This window comes from Pteronotus mesoamericanus, unplaced genomic scaffold, assembly GCF_021234165.1.
Source record: "Pteronotus mesoamericanus isolate MK-2021 breed Mesoamerican mustached bat unplaced genomic scaffold, CSHL_Meso_final contig_26, whole genome shotgun sequence".
NCBI classification, from domain to species: Eukaryota; Metazoa; Chordata; class Mammalia; order Chiroptera; family Mormoopidae; genus Pteronotus; species Pteronotus mesoamericanus.
Window position 1 is genome coordinate 1,250,316 of NW_026555109.1, and position 27,799 is coordinate 1,278,114.

Consider the following 27,799-nt stretch of genomic DNA (forward strand, 5'->3'; position numbering starts at 1 on the left):
ACAGTAGCCACATGGCTGCAGAACAGAATGAACAGAAATTTCCTTTGTACCTGCTGCCTTACCTCTAAGGTACAGATAGCCTGAAGTCAGAGAAAAGGCCCAAGAGCCATTCTGCTGACCTGCTAGATGGTGAAGTCCACCAGATCTCAGAGGCTGGACAACTCCAATCTACTCTTAGGCTAAAAGGCAGATTATCTTCATTTAGCAGTCAACCTCTCCTGTTTGTAACTCCATATAAAGCATTTGTACTTGTGTTTGTTTTGTGTCTTTTTAATTTATTTAATAGAATTATCCCTTCAAATCTTTGAGAGCTTGATGCACTTGTCAGAGAGAAAGTCCTTTGATCTGGCAGGAGAAGGGGCCCAGAGCTCAGTGAAGGGAGGGAAGAAGACGCCCCCAGAGATGAAAGCCCAGATGGTCTACGTAAGACTGGGAGCTCTTTAGGCGGGCTTCCTCAGACCTGACCATCTCCCTCACTAAAGACTAAGCCCTGAGTTAAATTTTTACTGTGCTCAACTGGGCCAAGAAGAGATAGTGTCTGCTTCAATGTTTTAAAGTTATCTCAGATTTTTAACAACTCCCTGTTAGATTGACGGCTCCCTACACCTCCTTCCTTTCATCTCTAGGTCTGAGCCAAACTGCAGGTGCCTCCTGTGTCTATGGGGTTGGGTCCCTTTGACATCTGCTGGATATACCCCTTGGCTCAGTTTCATTACATTAAATTTTATGTCCGTACATTAAATGTTTCATATCCAGGGCAGTATTAAACATTACTATTATATACTCTGGGAACTTTGTTGTGACTTACTGAGCACAGCAGTAATGAAGCCTTCCCAAATATCTGGCAGGTGCATTTGTTTCAGAGCAAATAACTCGATTTCAAGAGGATTCAGTCCCAAACTAGGCTGGAAACTGCAATCCACACAAGGCATTCCCAATGACTCATTGAGAGATCATGTGTTGGCAGCTGACCCACATGTTCTATTAAGATCAGACAATTCCATTTTCAATGTTTAATTCACTAATAATTAAGAAAATGTACAAAGCATGGAACAAGATAAGGGTCTGAAGAAAGAAGTCGATTTAGGTTTCTGGAGGAACCAACAAAAAACAGCTCCCAAGGAACTAATTAAAGCATTACAAGGGCAGAGCCTTAATTATGCATTTCTCTACTTCTTTCTAATATCTTCTGTTCACTAGGCCCCTGCATGGTCCCTAAGCTTCCATCTTTAACTGTCTTTCTCCATTCACGCAACAGTATCACCCTATGAGGTCAGTGACTTTCCTTGCTACACATCCCCATGACGACACAGAATGAGGATGTTCTTATATGAAAGTCAGTGCAGCACCCTCCCTAACTAATATGCCCACCTTCCCTCTATCATCCCTCTTATCCATTCTCTGCATAGCTGCCAGCCATCTTTCTAAAGCTCTGATCTGATAGCATCATGCCTTATTAAATTCTTTCAGTGATTCTTTCTTACTACCAGAACAAAGTCCAACCTTCCTCAGCATGACTTTCCGAGATAAGTCATACTGACATTTTTTGACACTTCTGCCCTTCTCCAACCCTCCAGCACATGGGGAACTTCTGATCCCCTAATGCACTGAACCTCTGCCTGGCTGCAGAGCTGCTCATACCAACCAGAGGGCTCCTCCAACACACTGCCCTCAATTAACATATGTGTCATTCTGCTAAAATTACTTAAAAACCTTCCTGCATCTCCTACTAGACTTGAGAACCTCCAACTATACTATTCATCTTTGCTTCTCCAATACCCAGTATAACATCTGGCACAACATAAATGTTTGTTGAGAGAATGGGCAGTTAGGATTTTAAAATGGAGATTGTTCTATTTAGTTGTGAGATCACTTGAGGTTCCAGATGAGACAGTGTTTCAGCAACTGGTGAGACATCAGGGAGCTTCTGTAACTGCATAATGTCCTGTTTCCTAAAATGTCATATACATTTATACATTTTAAACACAGCAGAGATTATGCTTTGCAGATGAAATCCTAAGCAGATGGGGAAGACCTGATTCAAAGACTTCTGACATCAGGCACAGGGGACTTTGCTGAATTTCATTTTTCCCCTCTGAATCTCATGTACACACTCAGGGTGCAGCTGACACAAGGATGTATACTGCAGGACACACTTGGCAGTATACAGGCTCTGCCAAGCAACTTTGGTAGAAAAAAAGCAGAGGTATGGAAACAGCAGAACCCTTTCAGGTGGAGGGACCCATAAAAATTTTGTGCCTGGTAATATATTAAATGGCATCTCATAATTCTGAGGCCAAAACCTAAATTTTATTTTTAAGGGCTTTTGCTTTTTGTTTTTGCATGCCTACACATTCTGTCCCTGTCTTTTCCTCTGCTGATCTGCCACCTTGAAATATGTTCTTACAGCCTCAAAAGCATCTGATGTCAAGATCCCAAATCCATCCATTTCTTCAATACATGTTAAATGCCTACGGCAAATAAAAACTTCTTGCAGGAACTTTGGCAAATGCAAAATGAATTGTCAAAAAACTATGGTTTGCTAGTCTCATAGAGATTTTCTTTTCTATTTAGGGAGAAATTAAACAGTCATAGTTATGAATAAGTTATAACAAAGAACAATATTCAATGAATGCTACAGATATACTATATGAGGGGTGATGCCCCCCCAAAATGGAATTTATTTATAAAAAACTGTGTATTTATTCTTACACATTTAAACTTCAGTCACCTTCCATTTGGTGCAATACACCTATTGAGACTTTTTTCCACTGCTCAAAAGTTTTTGAACTCATCAGGATTGATGCCTTTTGGTGCTCCTACTGTTTTGTGTTTCACCTCTTCCATTTCAGCAAAATGTTTCCCTTTGAGGAATTTTTTCACCCAGGGAAACAAGCAAACCAAAAAAAAATCACTCGGGGTGAGGTCAGGTGAATAGGGAGGGTAGGACACAGGGGTCATGCCATTTTTGGTGAAAAATTGCTGAACACTCAACAGGATGTGGGCAGGTGTGCTGGTAAATGACCCATCATGAAATGGGCAAATGCATCGCAAGAGTCTTCAAAAAAATTCACTGAATCTGAATGCAGCCTCTCACAACAATGTCAGCTGGTACGCTGATACAGATGGGTGCCTAAAACACTCACCTAGCAGGGAAGCCTGTACTACAAGGGGCCCAGCCTCCAGAAGATAATTCCATTTGCAGGGGGTCCCCTCATAAATAAATCTTCATGTGCTAAGCTATCTCTGTCATAAGATATCATCCTGATTTAATTCTTCCTCTAGCCGTATGGAGTTCACATGAATAAACAATAAAGATGTAAGTAGGTATATCAGCAATGGATAGGTGATACAGTGAGAAAAAAAAAAATAAAACAGAGCAAGGTGAAGAGGGCCAGGAATACCAAAGGGGGTTGGAAGGTATGGTAGTGACAAGGGCCTCACTAAGAAGGTAAGATCTGGGGAAAGGTTCGCAGGAGGTGAGGAACAGCTATGTAAAGAATGTACCAGGTAAAGGGAACAGGGAGAGAAAAGGCCCTAAGGCAGAAGTGAAAAAGGAGCCCCTCCCCCTCCATGAAGCCCAGTGTGGCTGCAGCAGACAAAGTTGGAAGACAGTCAGAGAGGCGGTGGGTAGACACAATCACAGGGCCTTTTAGCCCATGGCAAGGTCTCCCTTGAGGGGCTCTGAACACAGGACTGATGTCACCTGACCTACCTTTTGAACTTTTTAAATAATCACTCTTAAACAAGAACACGGTCCAGGAGGTTTGATTGAAGGCTCTTACATTAACAAGGGCAAGAAAGGGTAAGGGCTGTGCCCACAGTCACAGCATTGGGGATGCTATTTGATGACTTGTACTGTTACCCCCTCCCTACCCTATTCCCCATAGCCTGCTTTCCAAACTTCCCTTACTTTCCCCCAAGCTAACCTCACCTGGGCTTACCTGAGCCAAATTCACCTCTAAATTTCTTAATATCCAGTCCTCTTTTTGCAGTTCAGAGATAGACGTGTCTCTCCTTCCTGAATTCTTCCCCCAAATACCTTTAATTCCATCCCCATAGACTCCTAAAGTGCCTCATTCACCTCAAAACACTTTCCCATAATATCTGTTTTGTTGGGTATAATGCACTCCCATGTATAATACACACACGTTTCTGGTCATAAAAGAATTGAAAACATTTATGTAGATACAGAATTAGTACTACCTATGTATAAGGCACATCCTTATTTTTCCCTCAAAAGTTTGGCCAAAAAGTGTGCGTTATACACGGCAAAATGCAGTATCTTGTATCTTCAATCTTCTTCTTCTTCCCTCCTTAGCCCATTCTTACACTTTCCTGGTCCTGATAAAAACTTCTTGTTATTGTTGAGCCAAATCATTCCTTCTCTCTCCAATTTAATGCTAACCTTTGGGTCACACCTACTCACGTCAGCCCTGGCTGGGAAATACCTTAACTGGCAAAGATGACCTAGCTACTGACTAATGGCTTTTCTTCCCACCTCATCAGCCAAGAATGCAGGACTGTTTGCTGTCTGCCTGCCTTCTTCAAATTGCTCTTGCTGCCTTCCAGGATCCCTGGGTTACCTGGTTCTTCCCTTATTTTCTGTCTCTGCTTCCCCACTCTCTTCTTCACAAGTGAAGTTCTCCCCAAGATCCTGTCCCCATAAGCATTTTCATACTCTTAACCTTTTTGGCCACTGTCTCACATGAACGCTTGCTTCTCTCTTGGACTGGACTTTTGCACTTCCAACACTTAAAGAACTCTTAGCAACTGAATGTCCCACTCTCTCAAACTTCATAGAATAAATTCCTATGGGACTCCACTATGCCAAGACAATGATCACATTCTTCTTCTTATTACTAATATTAATTATCTCTTCTCCTAAGTTTTGGGCAACTTGAAAGCAGAAACCCTATCACTTATCTATACTGCTAGGCATCTCGCAAGGCTAAGCCCTTTGCCCAAGTAGTATAACCATAACCTATAAGCTAAATAAATACACTCTTCGACTCAGCTGATCAGTGCTATATGAAACATACATAAGCTTTTCTTTCTAAGGCATATTTGATCATAAAAGAATGATATGTCATTGTTTTCTGTAAAAGGTACTATACTTGAATTAGAATTAAAATAATCATCTCCTGAACTTCTGGCCAATGTCAACTCAGAAATATTATTTATCCAGATTTTTCAGGAAATTAAAATCCTATACACAAACATCCCAGAAACCACAATGTTCATGGAAAGTTACAAGTTGGCCACTGAATTGTGACTGATAAAAATTTAGAGGAATTTATCAAAAGAGTACTTTTCAATAAAAAGCCCAAAACAAAGTATTGAGATTATTTTTTGACAGCACATAACAAAAAGTAAGGACAAAACCCTGCAGAAAAAAAAACTCTTAAAAAAAAAAAACAATGGGAAAGGAGATCGTGGACTTCCAGATCCTTTGTAAATAGTGAGGCCTGGCTTCCTTTTCAGGCCAGTGGTTTGTAGATCATTATCAGTCTCATGTAAGTAGAAGAGGAAAAGAAATAAGAAAAATAAAAATCAGGATGTTATTTAAAGGGAAATGGGTTAACCACATTTTTTCTATACAATGCTGAGAACGCCAGGATTCTCCTGTACATAAACATTTTCAAAACAGAAAATTCTACAATTGCCAATTATAAATAATCTTTGCTTTATACTCCTGTCTTTCCTCAGCTGGTTTGGCATCATCCCGTAAACCAAAAGGTTGCAGGTTCGATTCCTGGTCAGGGCACACATCTAGGTTGCAGGTTCAGTCCCTGGTCAGGGCACATACAAGAGGCAACCAATCTATGTTTCTCTCTCAAATCAATGTCTCTCTCCCTCTCTCTCTCCCTAGTCCCCTCCTCTCTCTTTAAAAAGAATGGAAAAAATGTCCTCCAGTGAGGGGGGAGAGAGAGAGAGAGAGAGAGTCTGTGTGTGTGTGTATCAGTAGAAAGAGCACCTGAGAAATCACTCCTCCCCCTGACATCACATGCAGCTTTAAGGATGACAACAATTTCACATCCACATAGAACAGAAATCCCGTAACATGCTCTTTAAAAAAAACCATGCTAAAATATCCATATAACAAAATTCACCGTCTTAATCATTTTTAAGTGTAAAATTTAGTGGCCCTATCATTGTTATATAACCATCACCACCATCCATCCACAGAACTCTTTTCATCTTGCAGAAACTAAAACCCTGTACCCATTAACAGTAACTCCCCACTCCCCCTCGCCCAGCCCCTAGCAATCACCATTCTACATTTTTATGTCTATGAATTTGACAATTCTAGGTACCCCATATAAGTGGAATCATACAATATTTGTCCTATTTTTTATTTATTTCCCTTAGCATAATGTCCTTAAGGTTTATACATATTGTAGTATGTAACAGAGTTTCCCTCCTTTTTAAGGCTGTATACCATTACATTGTGTGGCTATACCACATTTGGTTATCCATTCATGCATCAATGAACACTTGGGTTGTTTCCACCATTTGGTTTTTGTGAATAATGCTCCTATGAACACAGGTGTACAAATATCTCTTTGAGTCCCTACTTTTAATTCTTTTGAATATATCCCCAGAAGTGAGATACGACATGTTCTTTTATTCCTTCCAGACCAATTCTATTCCTTCTAAGTTCATATCACACATCAAATATAAATGGTACCCATAAATTGCTTCCCAACATCCTTTTAAAAATATGCACAACTTTTTTCATATCCCACTACTGTACATAACACAGAAATATTACTAAGTTAAGTAACAAGCCAGGATATAAAGAGCTCAAGAGGTCAGCTGTAGATTCAGTGAATTGATGACAACAGTTAAGAAAGTCACCAGCAGCAGTAGCATCTGGTAAAAGACATTGCTTGAAGAAAAATGATGATTGGAAATCGGTAGCCAGGCCCATATTGAATTCTACGTCTCTGCTAAGAAAGGGAGGCTTCCTGAGCATTACTTTCATTTATACATAAATTTGTCACTTCCTTTTTTTTTAAATTTTATTTTAAAATCATGTTTATTCTATTACAGTTGTCTCAATTTCCCTCCCTTTGCCCTCCTCCACCCACCCCCACCCCCACAGTCAATTCCCACTCTGTTGTCCATGTCCATGGGTCATTCATACATGTTCTTTGTTTAGTCCCTTCTCCTTCTATCCACCATTGTCCTCCTTCCCGTCCCCTCTGGTCACTTTCTGTCTGCTCCATGTTTCCATGCCTGTGGTTGATTGTGTTCGTTAGTTTATTTTGTTGAATAGGTTCCACTTCTGGGTGAGATCAATGGTATTTGTCTTTCACTGACTGGCTTATTTCACTTAGCATAATATTCCCCAGTTCCATCCATGATGTCACAAAAGGTAGGAGTCCCTTCTTTCTTTCTTTATTTTCTTTAATGCAGATTGATTTTATTCATTTATTTTTTTAAATGTCAAGATCCATTATAAAATCTTAAAAAATTTAAATCCTTGATAAAGTCTCAGCAATTAAAACAACATGACACCAGCACAGAAATAATCAAGTAGATCAGTGAAATAAAGTGAGCATCCTAGACACAAACCTATATATCTAACAATGTAATATATGATTAAATTGGTATTTCAAATCAATGGGGAAAATAAGGCTTATTCAACAAATAAGGTGCATGGACCACTATTACTTGAAATAAAACAAATATAGAGCCCCATTTCACACATTATACAAAAACTATTCGGGTGAGTTAAAAACCAATATGTAAATCCTAAGGAATTTTAGGAGAAAATACAAAATAATATTTCTCTTACCCTCAAGTAAAATATTCAAACCCAGAAGCTATAAAGGAAAATATTGACGATATGACTTTATTAAACATTTAAGACTATATAGTAATATACATATAAAAAAAGTTAAAGGACAAGTAATATAGAACAGGAAAGTATTTGTCACACATCTGAAAAAAGGTTAATAGTTTTTTGGTTTTTTTTTTTTATGGAAAAAGTTCTACAAACCTTTAATCAATAAGTGGATAAAGAATACCAAAAAGTCATTTAAAGCTTTTTTAAAATAATAGAAGTAGGCAAGAAATATATAAAAACAGGTTTAGTTTCAACAAATAATAAAGTAACCATTAAAATAACACATCACTGTCACAATCAGATTAATAAGTATTAAAAACCTTGGTAATATCAAGTATTGGTGACCGTGAAGGGATCTGGGTATCCATAGACTCTTTTTCTTCATCTCCTTAAAGCAGTCCCTTCAGCATATCTTGCAATGCTGGTTTGGTCAAGGTGTTTCTTTTAGCCTTCTTTTGTCTGGGAAACTCCTTATTTCGCCTTCTGTTTTCATTGAGAGCCTTGCTGGGTAGAGCAGTCTTTGTTGCAGGCCCTTCCTTTTCATAACTTGGAATATTTCTTGCCATTCCCTTCTGGCTTGCAGTGTTTCTGTTGAGAAGTCAACTACTAGCCGTATCAGGGGCTCCCTTATATGTTACTACCTCTCTCTCCCTTGCTGCCTTTAAGATTCTCTGTTTGTCTTTGATATTTGCCATTTTAATCATGATGTGTCTTGGAGTGGGCCTCTCTGGGTTCTTCTTGAGTGGGACCCTCTGTGCTTCCTGGACTTGTGTGACTTTTTCTCTCCTCAAGTTAGGGAAGATTTCCATCATTACTTTTTCAAACAGGTTCCCTATCCCTTCCTCATCCTCCTTCTGGTATCCCTGTTATACAGATATTATTACATTTCAGGTTGTCCTGCATTTCCCTAAATGCCTCTTCCTTCTTTTGGAGTCTTTTTTCATTTTCTTCCTCTTTCTGGGAGCTTTTTTCTACCTTGTCCTCCAGCTCGCTGATTTGGTCTCGGCTTCATCTAACATGTTTTTGACTCCTACTACTGTGTTCTTCAGTTCAGAAATCGTATTCTTCATCTCCTCTTGTCTCTTCTTGATAGTTTCTATGTTCTTTTTCATGCCGATACAGTTTGCAGTAAGTTTCCTGTAGTTTCCCTGTAGTTTTTTGTAGTTCTCTCTGAGCTCACTGAGCTCATTGAGCTTCCTTAGAAGCGCTGTTTTGAACTCAGTATCTGATCGATTACTTGCCTCTATTTCATTTAGTTCTCTTTGTGGGGATTCCTCCTTTCCCTTCAAGTGGGGGGTGTTTCTTTGTCTTCCCATTATTTGTGAGACTCCTCTTTTTGGTTTCTGCTTCTTAAATTGATCTGTCTTGATTTCTTGAGTTTGTTGTGTGAACTTCTATGGTAGGAGACCGCTGTTTTTTCTTTCTGGATCTGCCTCTGATGATGTCAGGTGTTGACCCTGTGTGACCTTAGGCAGTCTGTTTGAGACTTCCAGGAATCTATTGACTGTGACTCTCTCCTTCAGCTGCTAATCTAGTCACTCTTCACTTAGCAGGCCGGCTTAGAGACACCACGGGGCGGGGCAGAGTCTCTCCTGGGGCCGGGGTTATTGGGTCCTCTCATGGTGCTGCCGCTCAGGGGCATAGTCTGCCTGAGCCAGATGGCTGCTGCCTTATTGGGGAGGAGTCAGTACCGGTATCCTACTGGATACTTTTCTCCATTCTCTCCCCAAAGCCTCCTTCCCCATTCTCCCCTTAGGGGTCTCCAGCCCACCCTGCCCCCCCGCACCTCCACTGAAGCCCCGGATAAGTGGCTGCAAATAAAAATTTATGTGTTGGCCCTTTAAACAGCTCTTTGAGTCTCCAGCCCCCTGTCTCTGGCAGAGAGCAACCGTGCCACTTTTCGCAGCTGGCTGCTATCTGTGTACTTTCTGGACTCTGTTGCTGTAGGCTGGAGGTCACCGCTTGTGGCTGAGACCCTGCTATTCTCAGGGGGATCCAACTGGCTGTGTCAATATCCTTCTGTTGCTGCTGCCTGTGGGTGCTCCACCCAGCTTCTTGAGTCTCTACCGTGCTTCTTACCAGTTAGGTTGTGCTAAAGCCGATTCTTCTGTCTGTCCAAGGTTATAAGTCTCCTCTCTCATTGCTGTTCAGTTGTTTGTTCCAGGTGATTTCTCCACAATTTAGTTATAATTCCAGATTGGTCCTGGGAGGAGGTCAATGTGACTTCTACTCACTCCTCCACCATCTTGATTCTCCCTAAATTTGTCATTTCTTAAGCAACAAATCAACTTATGGTTCTTGATCTAAAACATTTTAATCATAATGGTTATCATTTCTGTCTAACTGCTCAGTAAGGTTTAACTACAACTTATCCATGAAAAAGTTCATTCTCAGAATAAATGTTTGCTAGCCACCAGAAAATGTATGCCAGTTATGATTCTGTTTCACCTCCACTCTTTTATGTCAGAAATTATCTGACTTCCACAAAACCAAATCATTGATCAGGCAAAACGTTTTACGAATCTAGTCACTGGCATTTTCACATGTGCTCAGTGGTACTCATATTTACTTCCTAAATCAAAGAAAACTACCTAATAGTCACAGCAATTTTACTAATTTTAAATGAAGCTAAAAGTACCCAACTCTAGTACTCAGTGTACAGAGATGATGTGGATGAGGATGTGGTGGAGGTAGACTGGCAGGTGGGAGGCTAGAGAGGCACAAAAACTGTGTCTGAGCCTTCCTCAGGGCCACAGTACAGTGGAGGCACTTGAACACAAAAAGTGTAAGAAGCCATTAGTGAAAAGCCCAATGTACTTAGGTATTAATGTACATAGCGTGAGACAGTAAGCACTAGAGGAAATAAGAGAATGGGGGTGGAAATCAGGGTGGGATTTGAAATGGCCTCAGACAGTGAGATGGTTTTAATAGGATGGAAAGGAAGATAAAATCTTGTTCATAAGGAGAATCATGAAGCCGAGAGAGAGAGAAAAAACAGAACAGACCCCAAAGTACCAGGCTTGTAAGGGCCATGTGAGCCACAGCACTCCCGTCTCTGGTCATGGCAGATAAAACATCACTTCATAAGTATTCTGAGGACTAAGAATTTTTCTTTTGTTTTTTAAAATCAATGTTTACTTCATGTCTCTCAGGTTTTATTTTTTCCTTCACCCTTACGCAAGTACACCCCACAAACAAATCCCTCCATAAGACTCATTTTCAGATAACACTTAGATGTCCTTACGAGTTGACCAATATCAACACATGTCCTACTCAGAACTGTACAAATGTATCATCACTATCCACATATATATTTTAGTAAATTATCATTCTGAATTTGTTTGACAAAACTTCACATAAAGTTCTATTTTTTTCATAGTGAACTACTATTATTTAACTAGTAACTGTGGTATTGCAAATCATCACCCAGCATGTATTTTGCTCACTGTATGACCCATTAGCTGGCCAACTTGTTATCTTTTTTCTATACTAAATAAAACATTTTTCTCTAATCTAATTTGTTCCCTCTGCCTCTAATAATACAACAGTAATTCCATTCCTATACTCCCTGAAAACACAGGGACAGAGAGAATCTGTGAAATTGCTAAGACATTTTCCTTATTCAGCTAACTAAACAGTTATTAAAATTACCAAGTCAAGCTGGCAAGAAAGCACAGTGTAAATGGCCTTACTTGATTAGAAAATGGGAGTCTACCAAAAATAATTAACAAAATCCACTTAAATGGTGACAATCATAGTTACTGAGATGAGGATCAAAAATGAAATTCAAGTTACTTATTCTTTGGAAAAACTTCTCCAAAACAGAAAATAACACTTGCTTGTTCAGTCTTGGCCAGCAAAATGTCAGTGAGTTCTTTGCCTTTCCTAGAATATTTGTGCCTGGTATCCTCAGAGAGGTAGTTATAGGCAAAAAGGACAAAGGAGTTTTTATCAGTTTCAATCATTTGATTTTACAACCACTTAAACATCTCTGTTCCTTGTCTCTGGGATAAAAAAAATAAAGACACTAAATTAACTGTATCTTGTTTCTTTGATTTGTTTGCTTCTTAAGCAACTTTATGTCAGGGCTAGAAATACAACTTTGCATTCTAGGTTGCAAAACTTGAGGTGACTTTGTTACTCTAATTACCTAAAGAAGAAGACATACTTCATGCTCAGAGAAACTTGAGATAACCTTTAGCTTCCTCCAAGCACACTACAAGAAAAATATGTCAACATGGATTGCGATTTTTAGTCATCTGATTAACTTCTCACGTTAATTTGAGCCAAATCATATGCAAGAGGCATCATTCTGAGGATTACATTTATTTGTCCTTTAGCTGGGTAGTCTATTCATGCTATCAAAGCATCATATTTTTAGGCACAATTTGAAACCATTCTTCAGTGGAACACAATTTGGCAGTAGCAGCACACTAATGGTCAATTTCATTTCCATGGCAATCCTTACTTTTCAGGAAAGAACTAAAGAACATTAATTTTTCCATATGTATCTCTAACAAATTACAAAAAGTGAATATTTGTGAAAATTCTCAGGCTTGTTGTAAACTGAAGTCTCTTAAATTTGGTGAGAAAAGAAAATGTTAAGGAATATAATTTAACCATTATAATTAACATGGAAGTTTCTGAAGACAATTCAGTATGCACAAAAATGTACATAGTAGGTTATGTTCTGGCACTGGAATTAGTAAGAAGGTGGCAGGGGAGGCTTTTATTGTCAAGTAATGGGTTGGCCAAAAAGTTCATCTAGTTTTTTTCCATACAATGGCTCTAGTAGCATTTAGTTGTCTTTAATTTCATTCTAAACAATTTTGTTAGATTTTATTGTGACAGTTGTCATATCAGTGTACATTTAAAAAAAACTTATCAAAATTGGTGAACTTTTGTGCAGCCATTTTAATACTGAAGATGGAAGAAGATACACAACATTTCTGACATTTTATGCTTTATTCTTTCAAGAAAGGTAAAAATACAACTGATAAGCAAAAATGATTTGTATGGTATATGGAGAAGATGCTGTGACTGACTGAACATTGTCCAAAGTGGTTTGCAAAGTTTCTTGATATTACTGACATTTTGGCCAAATAATTCTTTGCTATGGGGCTGTCTTATGCACTGGAAGATTTTAGGCGGTGCCCCTGACCTCTGCCCATTAGAAACCAATAGCAGGAGATAGCCAACATACTCAAAATATCCAAATGAATAAAGTTATTGGTGAAAATGAAAAACGTATCTTTTCTTTTACAGAAAAACTAAAGGGACTTTTTGGCCAACCCAATATTTCAATATTGACTGTTGGTTTGTTTGTTTATAAGCACATAGTGCTTTTTAAATTAATAAACAAAGAATCAATGAAGTTTTTTAAAAACTAAGGCAGCTCAATTCACAGAAGACAGGGCTTGGACAATAACAGCATCAGGTAGAGAAGCGCTGAGGTTAAAAAGGAAGTGCCAAGATCAGGTTCCAGGAGAGCAAGGGAGAAGTAACCAGAACCTCCAAATAGACTGAGGTAACTGTAGGTTACCAAGTGTCCAACACCAGTGTATGGGGTTCTTGGAGGAAGAATGTTCTTCCCACCCGTCACTAGCCTCAAAGTTCCTGTGAGTCACTCCGCCACAGGTCATAATCAGAAAGGCTTCACACAACAATCTAGAGTGCCGCTCATAGCAGGAGCTGTGCTGAGTCCTCTGCTGGCAGTGACTGAGCTCCAAAAAACAGCACCTGCCACTGCACCAGAGAGATAGGTGTCAGGACACACCTAGTCCTGCAAACCCTTCTCTGTGAGCTCACACACAGTTCAAATCCTCTATCATGGCAGTCTCCTAAAAAGATGCATGCCAAAATCCTCCACTGCTTCCCAGCAAGTCTCAACCTTAAGGCTCTAAGGCACTCAGGGAAAAAAACCCAAATTCTTCTTCAAACAAATCTCACAAGACATAGGAGGCATTTGTGTCCATTAAATCAGCCAGAGAATAGCACTTGTATTCAAGATAAAACACACACTTGGAAAGAAAAGTTATATGTTGTGTGTGTGTGTGTGTAAGAGAGAGAGAGAGAGATGCCTAGCTTTGCATACATACATATATATTTATATTTGCATATATATGCAAAAAATACCATTTAAAAAAATCAACTCATGAAAGAATGCCTGAAAAATATAATGACATAACTAACTTTCCATCAAATAATGTCATCTTTTCATCCTTTAAAAATCCTAGGTTAAACAATAAATCAATAGATAAGAAATAATTATAAAGATCAACCACATAGTTCTATTTACAGAAACTTACAAGTTACCTACCTGAAAGTCATCGTAAGGGAAGAGCAGCATCTCCCTTAAACAATCGTTTAGGATCTGTGTCTTTTTCTGGACGATGACATTTTCATAGTCAAGTGGCTCAATCAGCTTTGGCTTTGCCTGAAAGATGAAAGATAAGAACTTGAAACATTCTTACAGATACACGCAATGTCTTAAGATTAGAGAACTTTATAAATAGTTTTCTGCAATATAATTACAATTATAAATAAATACAAGTTTTCTACAATATAATTAGAGTATGTTAGTTTTGCTACCAGGAAGAATCAGAAACAGAGAAAAAGCTGTTTTCAAAGCAAAAGAAGATACTTCACGGCACTCTGTCTATATTCAGTCATGCTTGCTTAGCTATTTAAGCACAAAGGAGGCTATGGATTCTGGTGGAACTTCCAGTTGCGACTTGGATCACCCCTGGCTAGGTCAGTACCCCTCCAAGCCTCAGGCTCTGCCAGAGCTGTCCACTTAGGGCTCCAGCTATGTTCTGGCAGTGAAAGCTGGATGCTCCAACCATGACCACCCTTTCTTGGCTCAGGGCTTAAAGCATCCATAGGGCTCACTATTTCATATAAGACTCTATGGAACTCATCTCTGAGTCTCAAAATATCCCTGTCTATCCTGAAATATGTACAATGTAGATATGTAATACCTAAACACAGAAGAAACAGGCAAGCAGGGAGAGGGAAAAAGTACTACTTAAACCAGGGCTTATGGGTGAACCTCAGAGGTTAGTGATGGCCATTCCTGCCATGTACTGAGAAGAGGAAAGAGGCAGCAAGCAAGTGGGGAAAGAAAAGAGAAAATATGTCTTTTTTAATTATTCAAAAAGTTACTCTTCTAAGTAAAAACCTCTTATCTTTGCCAGTCATTGCCACGGTGTTTACTGATTACTTCTCACTTGCAGGGCACTAACTGGGCTAGGTCAGGGATATAAATACACATTCAACTAACTATAGCACAGTATGCCAAGTATTAAAATAGGTATACACACACAGAGAGCAAGATTATTCTTTTAAAGTATTAAAAAGCATACACACACACACACACACACGCATGCACACGACATCTGACATGTAGCACCTAAATTGTATATTGTGACTGAGGCTGTTACATGTTCCCAAAATCTGTCTTTTTTCCTTCTGAATCCAGCTGGACTACATTTCCCAGCCTCCCCATGGTTATGTGTAGTCGTATGACTGTCTTCTGGTAACTGGCATGTAAGTGGAAGATTTGTAGGAGTACACCCACTGTGTCCATCCACCCAATGTAATGACTCATGACACAAAAGTGAGCATGAGGGGCTGGCTACACTGCTATACAGAAAGATCCCAAGGTGCATGGCCCCAGAACTGCTTTGGGGTATTTGGGATAAGTTATTGCACAAACTGAGAATGCCCCCAAATCATACATCTTGTATATAAAAGAAACCTGATAGTTTTTGCAATCCTAAAAATTTGTGATGATACCTAATATTGTGAAGCTAGAAAAAACTTCCAAATTATGATTAATAAAATACAAATTTCAACTAATTATGCTACAGGAAAGAGTAAATGATCTATCCTTGTGATAAAAAATGGTAATACAAAATTATGACCATATGAAGAAGTGATCATAGTATGAAGCCAAAAAACTGTAGGGGGGGAAGTATTACTGAGTTGTATCAAGAGATTATTGGTTAAAATGTATTGTTTTCCTGTATTACTGACATTTATGGTTTGAGTTAACTTTTTAAAATTCGTCATTTGTTGTGATTTCTTCTCAAATTCCAAATATTCACTTCTGTATCTTATTTGCCATTGATAACTTTGAATCATTGTTCTTAAACAAGGCACCCAAAATTCTAAGCTTCATTGTTCACAAAACATGGACCTTCCCCAAAAAGGCCACAGATAACCACGTATCAATCAAATTTAATGTAGTAAAGTGATTAAGAAAGCTGAGCTGTGCAGTTATGTACAGCTGTTATTGGGTTCCACTGAGTTCCTGCCGGTAAAATGCTTCGCAGAGCTTGGCAAACTGTAAACATATAATAAATACTGTTATTTATTATTATTATTAAATGTATTGCTTGCATGAGAGTGATCTTAGAATTTTTTTTTTAGTACCCATATACGTTAAATTTTATGAATTTGTTTACAAAAACTTTATTGCACCCTCCAGGAACATCTGAAATAAAACAGGCAACAATGGCATGAGCATTCACAAAAGGCTGAAGACAGAGGAAACAGTACAAGAATAAATATAGATAACACTGGAATTCAGGAACTGAGCCCAAAAATAAGTGTAAATGGATGCATACATTATAAACTGAATTGAGGAATATTTAAAATTAGTGTCAGGAAGGACTGAGAAGAATAATAGGGGGACTCAAGGCATACAGAGAAGCACTTTAGACCCACTCTCATTAGGCAAGCTCTACAAGAACATCAGATCTAAGATTCTGGAGGAGGAGAGAGGACCAAGCAGTAAACCCCAAGGAACACTGCTCATCGAAGGTTATGTGGCAGAAGACAGAGACAAACTCAGCTGGGAGTCTAGGAGGCCAAGGACCAACAGATGGTTTTCTAACAGAGAATCAAAACCTTGGCTGCCATGGAGGAGACCCACAGGCCAGGCCTGAGGTCAGGGCTACATGATCAGAATGCTGGGGAGAAGGAGCTCCACCTCAATGGACAACATGCACATCGGTTAGCCCCTGATACTGAGGTCACACTGGCCCTCATCTCCTGGAAAAAGCAGTGACCACCACAGCAAATGTCCAGTGATCATGCGGGTCTCACAGGTGCCAAAGAGCATGATCCACGTGTCTTCCCATTAGCCTTCCTTTAAGGCTCTCTGAATTCATTCCCTCCTAGAAAATTTACTGCTGCAGGTCTGGTTGCTCAACATCCCTACAAATTGAAATTCCAGGTCTACACACAATCAGAAACCAAGGAATCTTCTTTGTGCCAGGAAAATGAGATTCCTCAGAAATCCAACAGAACTGGAAAGCCTCACTACAAATGAGTTCAATTCTGGCCAAACACATATGAAGCTGAGAAAACCATGGGAAAAGCTAAGCAAAAAAGGCTTACTGATTCTATTGCTCTTCCTGTTACATTACAGTATCCTGTGATCTTTCTAGTCATTTCTTGCCTTTTTGTCTCTAATAATTTATTTTTCCTTTTTTAAACTATATTTTATTATGTTATTACAGTTGCCCCATTTTTTTCTCCTTTCTGTTCTCCTCATCCCTATACCTCCCTCCCTACAGCAGTTCCCCCTCTTAGTTCATGTCCATGGCTCGTGCATATAAGTTCTTTGGCTTCTCCATTTCCTATACTATTCTTAACCTCCCCCCTGTAAATTTTGTGCCTACCAATTATGCTTCTTCTTCTCTGTTCCTTTTCCCCTATTTTTCCCCCTCCCCACTGGTTACCCTTCATGTGATCTCCATTTCTGTGATACTGTTCCTGTTCTAGTTGTTTGCTTAGTTTGTTTTCTTTTTTGTTTATTCAGGTTCAGTTGTTAACTGTGAGTTTGTTGTCATTCACTATTCATAGTTTTGATCTTCCTCTTCTTCTTAGATAGGTCCCTTTAACGTTTCATAAAATAAGGGCTTGGTGATGATGAACTCCTTTAACTTGACCTTATCTGGGAAGCACTTTATCTGCACTTCCATTCTAAATGATAGCTTTGCTGGATAGAGTAATCTTGGATGTAGGTCCCTGCCTTTCATGACTTTAAGCACTTCTTTCAGTCCCTTCTTGCCTGTAAGGTTTCTTTTCAGAAATCAGCTGATAGTCTTATGGGAACTCCTTTGTAGGTAACTGTCTCCTTTTCTCTTGCTGCTTTTAAGACTCTCTCCTAATCTTTAATCTTAGGTAATAATTATGATGTGTCTTGGTATGTGCCTACTTGGGTCCAACTTCCTTGGGATTCTCTGAGCTTCCTGGTCTTGCATGTCTATTTCCTTCATCAGACTGGAGAAGTTTTCCTTCATTATTTGTTCAAATAAGTTTTCAATTTCTTGCTCTTGCTCTTCTCCTTCTGAAACCCCTATGATTTAGAAGTTGGAACATTTAAAGTTGTCCCAGAGGCTTCTAAGCCCCTCCTCATTTTTTTTTGAATTCTTGTTTCTTCATTCCTTTCTGGTTGAATGTTTATTTCTTCCTGTAGTTTCAAATCATTGATTTGAGTCTGTTTCCTTCCCTTCACAGTTGGTTCCCTGTATATTCTCCTTTATTTCACTTTACATAGCCTTCACTTCCCTTGTTTTGCATCCATAATCAATCATTTCTGTGAGCATCCTGATTACCAGTGTTTTGAACTCTGCATCTGATAGGTTGGCTATCTTCTTGTCGCTTAGTTCCTTTCCTGGAGTTTTGATGTGTTCTTTCATTTGGACCATATTTCTTTGTCTCAGTGCACCTATTACATTATAAGAGGCAGAGCCTTAGGTATTCTCAGCTGTGTCATGGCACTGTGTGTGGGGGAGGGGTCAGAGTAGGAACAATGTCTCTTGCTTGGCTCTCAGCCAGCTTTCAGTCACTTCCCCTGCTACCCACAAAGTGGGACCTTCTAGTGGTGATTCCCAGGTAGGTGGGTTCGTGTACGTTCTTGTACATAGTGGGGCCCTCCAACGGACTCTCCTGTGAGACTGGGAGTTTCTCCTACCACCACACCCCCTAGAGATTTTTACAGCCAGAGGTATTGAGGCTTTATTTCTCCATGCTGGAACCCTGTATTGTGCAGTCTGTCTCACTCCCCAGTTGTTCCTCTTGGTTTATCTGCACACAAATGTGGGACTACGTGGTCCACCAGCTGCCAGCTTGTAATGTGTCCTCTCCACCCCAGCTTCCCATCTCTGCCTCTCCTACTAGTCCTGATGCATGTTTCTTCTTTAACTCCTTGGTTGTCAGGTTTCCATACAGTTGGATTTTCTGGCAGTTCTGGTTGTTTTTTTGTTTTTAAATTGGTTGTTGTCCTTCTTTTCATTGTTCGAGGAAGCAAAGTGTATCTACCTATGCCACCATTTTGGCCAGAAGGACTGTCTGTGATAATTTAATCAAATGTTAACACAAGCTGAAACCCCAAATGCCACTTCTTGAAATAACATACTAAGGAAATGGCAACTCCTGAAGCATTCTGTTATAAGAAATGAGAAACTGATCATTTTTGTTTATGAAGAATTAAGGACTTACTTGATTTATCTTCATGGCAATGAAAGCTATTTGATCAGTAGAAATTAAAAACATTTCATGGAAGTTGGTCTGTTTTCAAAATGGTACACTTCTGAGCACTGTCAGTACTATTGCTGGAGAAAAGGACAATAAGTTTGCAATAAGGAAGGGACCTCTGAAGGCAGATAATCACTGTGGCCCCACAAGCCTTTGTGCATTACTCTCTTGTACATACTAATTTTGCCATGTATAATGTACTCCAGTGCACATTGTGCACCAACATTTTTGCACGTTACACATGAAATTATCACGTCCATATTTTAAATTTTAAAAACATGTTTATTCTATTACAGTTGTCTCAATTTCCCTCCCTTTGCCCTCCTCCACCCACCCCCACCCCCACAGTCAATTCCCACTCTGTTGTCCATGTCCATGGGTCATTCATACATGTTCTTTGTTTAGTCCCTTCTCCTTCTATCCACCATTGTCCTCCTTCCCGTCCCCTCTGGTCACTTTCTGTCTGCTCCATGTTTCCATGCCTGTGGTTGATTGTGTTCGTTAGTTTATTTTGTTGAATAGGTTCCACTTCTGGGTGAGATCAATGGTATTTGTCTTTCACTGACTGGCTTATTTCACTTAGCATAATATTCCCCAGTTCCATCCATGATGTCACAAAAGGTAGGAGTCCCTTCTTTCTTTCTTTATTTTCTTTAATGCAGATTGATTTTATTCATTTATTTTTTTAAATGTCAAGATCCATTATAAAATCTTAAAAAATTTAAATCCTTGATAAAGTCTCAGCAATTAAAACAACATGACACCAGCACAGAAATAATCAAGTAGATCAGTGAAATAAAGTGAGCATCCTAGACACAAACCTATATATCTAACAATGTAATATATGATTAAATTGGTATTTCAAATCAATGGGGAAAATAAGGCTTATTCAACAAATAAGGTGCATGGACCACTATTACTTGAAATAAAACAAATATAGAGCCCCATTTCACACATTATACAAAAACTATTCGGGTGAGTTAAAAACCAATATGTAAATCCTAAGGAATTTTAGGAGAAAATACAAAATAATATTTCTCTTACCCTCAAGTAAAATATTCAAACCCAGAAGCTATAAAGGAAAATATTGACGATATGACTTTATTAAACATTTAAGACTATATAGTAATATACATATAAAAAAAGTTAAAGGACAAGTAATATAGAACAGGAAAGTATTTGTCACACATCTGAAAAAAGGTTAATAGTTTTTTGGTTTTTTTTTTTTATGGAAAAAGTTCTACAAACCTTTAATCAATAAGTGGATAAAGAATACCAAAAAGTCATTTAAAGCTTTTTTAAAATAATAGAAGTAGGCAAGAAATATATAAAAACAGGTTTAGTTTCAACAAATAATAAAGTAACCATTAAAATAACACATCACTGTCACAATCAGATTAATAAGTATTAAAAACCTTGGTAATATCAAGTATTGGTGACCGTGAAGGGATCTGGGTATCCATAGACTCTTTTTCTTCATCTCCTTAAAGCAGTCCCTTCAGCATATCTTGCAATGCTGGTTTGGTCAAGGTGTTTCTTTTAGCCTTCTTTTGTCTGGGAAACTCCTTATTTCGCCTTCTGTTTTCATTGAGAGCCTTGCTGGGTAGAGCAGTCTTTGTTGCAGGCCCTTCCTTTTCATAACTTGGAATATTTCTTGCCATTCCCTTCTGGCTTGCAGTGTTTCTGTTGAGAAGTCAACTACTAGCCGTATCAGGGGCTCCCTTATATGTTACTACCTCTCTCTCCCTTGCTGCCTTTAAGATTCTCTGTTTGTCTTTGATATTTGCCATTTTAATCATGATGTGTCTTGGAGTGGGCCTCTCTGGGTTCTTCTTGAGTGGGACCCTCTGTGCTTCCTGGACTTGTGTGACTTTTTCTCTCCTCAAGTTAGGGAAGATTTCCATCATTACTTTTTCAAACAGGTTCCCTATCCCTTCCTCATCCTCCTTCTGGTATCCCTGTTATACAGATATTATTACATTTCAGGTTGTCCTGCATTTCCCTAAATGCCTCTTCCTTCTTTTGGAGTCTTTTTTCATTTTCTTCCTCTTTCTGGGAGCTTTTTTCTACCTTGTCCTCCAGCTCGCTGATTTGGTCTCGGCTTCATCTAACATGTTTTTGACTCCTACTACTGTGTTCTTCAGTTCAGAAATCGTATTCTTCATCTCCTCTTGTCTCTTCTTGATAGTTTCTATGTTCTTTTTCATGCCGATACAGTTTGCAGTAAGTTTCCTGTAGTTTCCCTGTAGTTTTTTGTAGTTCTCTCTGAGCTCACTGAGCTCATTGAGCTTCCTTAGAAGCGCTGTTTTGAACTCAGTATCTGATCGATTACTTGCCTCTATTTCATTTAGTTCTCTTTGTGGGGATTCCTCCTTTCCCTTCAAGTGGGGGGTGTTTCTTTGTCTTCCCATTATTTGTGAGACTCCTCTTTTTGGTTTCTGCTTCTTAAATTGATCTGTCTTGATTTCTTGAGTTTGTTGTGTGAACTTCTATGGTAGGAGACCGCTGTTTTTTCTTTCTGGATCTGCCTCTGATGATGTCAGGTGTTGACCCTGTATGACCTTAGGCAGTCTGTTTGAGACTTCCAGGAATCTATTGACTGTGACTCTCTCCTTCAGCTGCTAATCTAGTCACTCTTCACTTAGCAGGCCGGCTTAGAGACACCACGGGGCGGGGCAGAGTCTCTCCTGGGGCCGGGGTTATTGGGTCCTCTCATGGTGCTGCCGCTCAGGGGCATAGTCTGCCTGAGCCAGATGGCTGCTGCTTTATTGGGGAGGAGTCAGCACCGAGATCCCGCCAGCTACTCTCTCCGTTGTCTTGCCAAAGCTTCCTTCTCCAGTCTCTCCTCAAGTGTTTCTAGACCACTCTGTGCCTCTTTAGCCAGGGATCTACTGCCTGTGGCTGCCACCTTGTACTCAGCAATCAGGCTTTATCACTACTGGGCCAGGGCTGAGTCCCTTCTCAGGGCGGGGCTATTGTGTCCTCTCATGGTGCGACCACTCAGGTGAGTGATATGCCTGAGCAAGACTGCTGCTGCCACATGAGGGAAGAGTCAGCACCAGGATCCTGCCAGCTATGCTCTCAGTTCTCGCCCCAAAATCTTATACCCCGTTCTCTTCTCTGGCATCTCTAGCCTACTCTGCTCCCGCCTTTGCTGGAGACCAGAGTAAGTGGCAGTTAGATTGTGCTAAAGCTGATTCTTCTGTCTGTCCGAGTTATAAGGTTCCTCTCTAGCTATTATTCAGTTGTTTGTTCCTGGTGATTTTTCCACAATTCATTTGTAAGTCCAGACTGGTCCTGAGAGGAGGTCAGCGTGACTTCCACATACTCCTCTGCAATACTGATTCTCCTACATGCACTAATATATCCATGGTATGTGATCATTATACCCATGTATAATTCACATCCTTATTTTTGTCTCAAAAATTTGGGCAAAAATTTATGCACATTATACGCATTATAAAAGTATGCATTATACATGGCAAAATATGGTAACTCTCAGTACCTAATCCCACCAGGAACTTCCTGAAGTTGTCAAATTTGAAGGAAGAATCCTCATTTTCCTATAAATAGGGTAGGCCCAAGAAATTAGCAGCTACCTCCCTTCCTCACTTGCAAATTTTGTTAGCAATTACGTTTCCTTCTCTCCAGAATTTTAACAACCCTGTCCATGCAAACTGTGCCAGGTCTTTGGGGCACCAAGATAAAAAGGATACAGCCTGCACCCCTAGGAGCTCACAATCCAGGCTGGAAACAGATGTGTGAACAATAAAAATGCAGTCACTGACAGCAATAGGAATCCATGAGTGGCATCTGACCCACGAGAATGAACCTGACTTCCTCCCAACTGGATTACAAGCTCTACCAAAGCAAAGATTTCTCTATTTTATCTGCTACCTTCTCTAGCACCTAGGAAAGCAGCTGGAATAGGACAGGCACTCAATAAACATGTTAGATGAGAGAAGAAACTCAACACCATGGTATGCTTCATGGAGGTTGTTAGAGCTGAGTCTGAGAGATGAATGAGTTAGCCAGGATTCAGAGTGGATTGGGAATTCCTTGCAAAGAAAATGGAGATGCCAAGGAGTATGCTCACAGATTTTGTGGGGCATGACATCTGTACGATCAGGGGAGAGGTGTATTAAAAATATAAAATTATGAATATAAAGAGGCTGGAGTCTCTCCCAGGGTTTGGAAGGGATCCTGAAATGGAAGCTTCACTAGCTTCAGGATAAATACTCCTCTGAGCATGGTGAGTTCAGAAAACAGCAAGCAGATCGCAACAGCTGGGCAGAGCTTCACAAAGGGTGCAGGGTGGCGGCAGGCCAAGGGCTTGGGGCACAGTCCCTACGGGTACTACAGCATCACTGGAAATCCAATGCAATGGAAAGAAACACATGTATGAGAACTCCTATCTGAAATGATATTCTATGTGACTGCAACGAATACATGAATAAGCTACCTGAGGTGAGCAGTGACACTCCCAGATGGGCATGCTTGACAATGAATGATTAACCATAGGACCTTAGTTTCTCCGCAGCCAGAGAGGAATGGCTCTATACAAGGGGTCCCTGCTGTACCTCGGCCCTAAGCAACTTGCAGTTTCTCATCTAAAACAGTAGACTATTTGAGTAGCACCCATTTGAGGGGGTACTAATGATAGCTCACCTAGGATGCCACATGTCTCCAAGCCACCCTTGGCCTATAGCCTGTGGTGAAAGATGAGGCCAGAGTGGCAGGTGGGCTATGTTGAGAAGGGCCCTAAGGAAGCCAGCAATCTGGTACAGTAAGAAGGGGACTGAAGACAAAACTAGGACCTGTACCATCCTCCAGCCATGAAAAATGACCTCCTATCACCTTGTAATAGACATATTCTTCTTCCCTCAACCTAGGGAAGGACCCTAAATCTTAGGACCCTGATAAAATATGATCACACTCCTTCTGCAGGTTGCTCATTAGTGTGTGTAAGAACAATGGTCTTGTCAACTAGGATCATGCTTGTTTAAAAGGAGCTGGAAGTTCAGTAACACTACAACTTCAGTTTTGCAAATATTAGAACCTGAGATTATCTGGTCTAACCCTCTTGTCTCACAGACAGGGAAACAAGGAAGCGTGGGGATTAAGTGACTATCTCAGGTCCCAGGAGGAGTTGTTGCAAGGCTCGGCCTGGATCCCAGATCAGGATCCAGGTCCATGCTCTTCCTCTTGGCCTCTACATTTTAATTTTTGCACTTTCATTGGCAATGTGCATAAGCGCATGATATAAAAGAGCTGAAGAGAACTCTTCTAAGCTTGCACTAAGAAGCAGGCTCAAACCTGAGCATTAATCCATAACTGTGAATGAATTGGAAAATGTTTAGAAGAATGCATAACAATTAACAAATTCTCTAACATCTAAATATATTTCTTAAATTGAAATGTGGGGTTATCCTCAGAACAGACTAACACCAGGAATAACATACTTGTTTTTTTTTTTTTTTTTTTTTTAAATTTAAAATGTTTTTTTTTTTTTTTATTAATTTATTTACTTTTTAAATACATTTGTCTCTGCCTTCCCCCCCCCCTTTCCCTTGTTAATCCAGTTTTTTTACCCTGTAAACATGGATGTTTTTATACAGCACTGAAGCACTCAAATTTGAGAACTTGTCACTGAATGAAGATTTTATTTAATTAGGCTTGGCAGCATCACCAAAACTTGAACACTCAAAATCAATCAATTTGATAGGAAGAGAAGAGTCTGCAGTTTTGTATTTGTCAGTTTTATAAATAACTATGGTTTTCCAAAATTATTTTTCTATTACTAAAATGAGAAGAATTAAAGACTGTATGAAAAACTGTTAAATCAATAGCATCTGGAAAATGATGTAAGAGAAACATCATTTAAAATGGAATTTAAGGTAATAATAAATGCCAATTACCAAAAACATAAATGCTTGCATCTAGTCAGCTGTGTTCAATGGGGATGAGTCAGAGAATGCCAATAAAGAAAGAAAGACATGACAGGGATTTAAGGGAGCAGAGAACTGAATGAAATGGTGCAATTGCCCTTTGCAACAACAGTACCTGAAGTGTTATCTATCCTGGCACAGGCATGGGCTAACACTGGCAAAGAATGGTATAAGGAGAACAGAGAGATAACAGATGGAGGACCTGAGGGGTGGGATCGGAGTGTGTCTCTCATACACACAACCATCCCAGCTTCTCATTCTACCTGACATTTTTGTCACATGTGAAAGAAAAAAAAAAAAGCACCATGGTAGCTGTATAAATTATTTTATCTTAAATCTATACTACAGATTGTTTTCCAGCCAATAATCATCCTCCCACCACCACCATAATTGTAGCATGATGGCCTGAAATTTTCAATTTCTCCTATATTCATAAAAACCGTTTTTGGAACTCTGAAATAAGGAGGTCAAGTAATTAAGCTAAAAGGCTCTAAAAGCCAGATTTAGTCAGATTTCAATACAATTTACTTACACTAGTTACTTGATGATAGTGGTGGTGGGGGACGGTGTATTTATAACAGATATCTGGGTCACAGAAGGTTTCTGCGTACCTCATCGCCGGGAAGACATTTCAGAGACCAGTTAAGGCCAGATGTGGGGAGTGGGGATTTAATCCTGGTGCCAAAAATGTTAATTATTTTTGGAGGTGTTGACAGGTAGACGGGGGTTCATAATACCTGCCCTGTGTTTATTAAAGTGTGGTCCTAGACCAGCAACATCAGCATCACCTGGAACTTGTTATAAATGCAAATTCACCCCAGAACTACTGAATCAGAAATTCGGAGGATGGGGCCAAGCAATCTGGGCTTTAACAAAGCCTGCAGCTGATTCTGATATTCACTCAAGCTGAGAACTACCTTATTAATTATCTACTTTTGTGTATGTTTGAGAATTACATATTTAAAATATTTTTTAAAAATCCTGACTCCATTGATCACTGGCTATGTGGCCTTGAAGCGAGCTCTTAAATCTCCGTATCTGCATCTACAAGTAGGAAACAGTAATTTCTCTTAACATCAGCACAGGGTTACTAAAGGGTTTCAATATATAGTGCCTTTAAAGAGCATAAACTCAAAAAGTGGTGGTCAAGGGGATCATGCATAGCTGTGTCATTCAGACATAAAAAGAATTTTAGCCCTTATAACATACACATGACTTTGCTGGATCACACACATATTATCTCCTTAAACTTCCCCCAAACTCTATGGTTGAATCAGCACCATTTCATAGATGAGGAAACTCATAATCAGAGGGGTTATATGAATTATATCAATTAATTAAGAGGTTGTATAAATTAATGAAGGGGTTCTGAGCTTGGATCTACTGGCTCTAAGCTCAGGACCCTTCCCATAAGCCACTGGCCATAAGCATGATTGAATCTCAGAGTTCTAGGACATGAAATGCTTCCCCAATCCCTCCATTTCCCTTTGTATGATAACTAAACACCTATCTATACTGTGATACTTCAGCCAACACACCTCAGGGAGAACAGCAGTCTGAGACTCTGACTCTGCCCAGCTCTGGTATCAGGAAAGGTAAGCCACATTGCACTGCCCAGCCTCCATGAGCACACAAAGGAAGAGGAAAGGCAAGATCCTTTCCTGAAGGAGACTTATTTTCTGTCTCAACAATATAATATTGCAAAATAGTAAATCTTGGAATCAAGATGGCAGAGGAGTGAGTGGAAGTCACATTGATCTCTTCCCAGGACCAACCTGGAATTAAGTTTTTTAAAACTTAAAAAAAATTGTCAATCTTACTGAAGAACCAGGTTTGAATGCTGAAGTACGTATGAATGCCATTAGGTTGTACTTAATTTTCTTCACCAATAAATAGTTCAAGGATATTACGATCTTTGCAAGGAAAACCCAACCTTACACAATAAAGTCACACAATGATTTTTCCAAGTGTACCAGAATGACCAAAGGCGATATTATGGTTTCAGGTGTGGTTGACAAGGAAGAAGTGGTAGTGATAAGGGGTATGGACTAAGGCGAAGAGAAAGAAGGCTTTTGACGTTGGTCATCTAAGTTTGCACTTCTGTACTCAAGTACTCACATAAAATGTCAGCTAATATTTTAATTGAGACAAAAAATAACAGAAGCACAGTTTGATGACACAATACCCACATAATATTTAGTCAAGTATATTCCTTTAGGTGCATTCCTTTTTACTTTTTTGGCAATTCAGCACATTTGGATATTGGAGGCTAAATCTTTGATGGCAAAAAAAAGGAAGAATAAAAGAGAATTATCCTCAGATCCAGTCTTTCCCTGAAGCCCTTTCTGCCACCCATATTTTGTCAATATATTCTGCAAAGGGTGTGGAGAAGCAAGAACAAACAAACAAAAACATGGGGGAGGGGTGCAGTAGCTTTGGCATTTTG

At 39.5% G+C, this 27,799-nt stretch overlaps 1 protein-coding gene across 2 annotated transcripts in view; it reads right to left on the reverse strand.

The window, feature by feature from the left end:
• Positions 1-27,799, reverse strand: part of DOCK9 (dedicator of cytokinesis 9) — a 354,061-nt gene that overhangs the window by 190,512 nt on the left and 135,750 nt on the right. For both annotated transcript variants that reach the window (XM_054574328.1, XM_054574327.1), the window contains exon 2: positions 14,175-14,291. In XM_054574328.1, the coding sequence (XP_054430303.1) occupies positions 14,175-14,291 (117 nt within the window). The remainder of the gene's footprint in view (positions 1-14,174; positions 14,292-27,799) is intronic.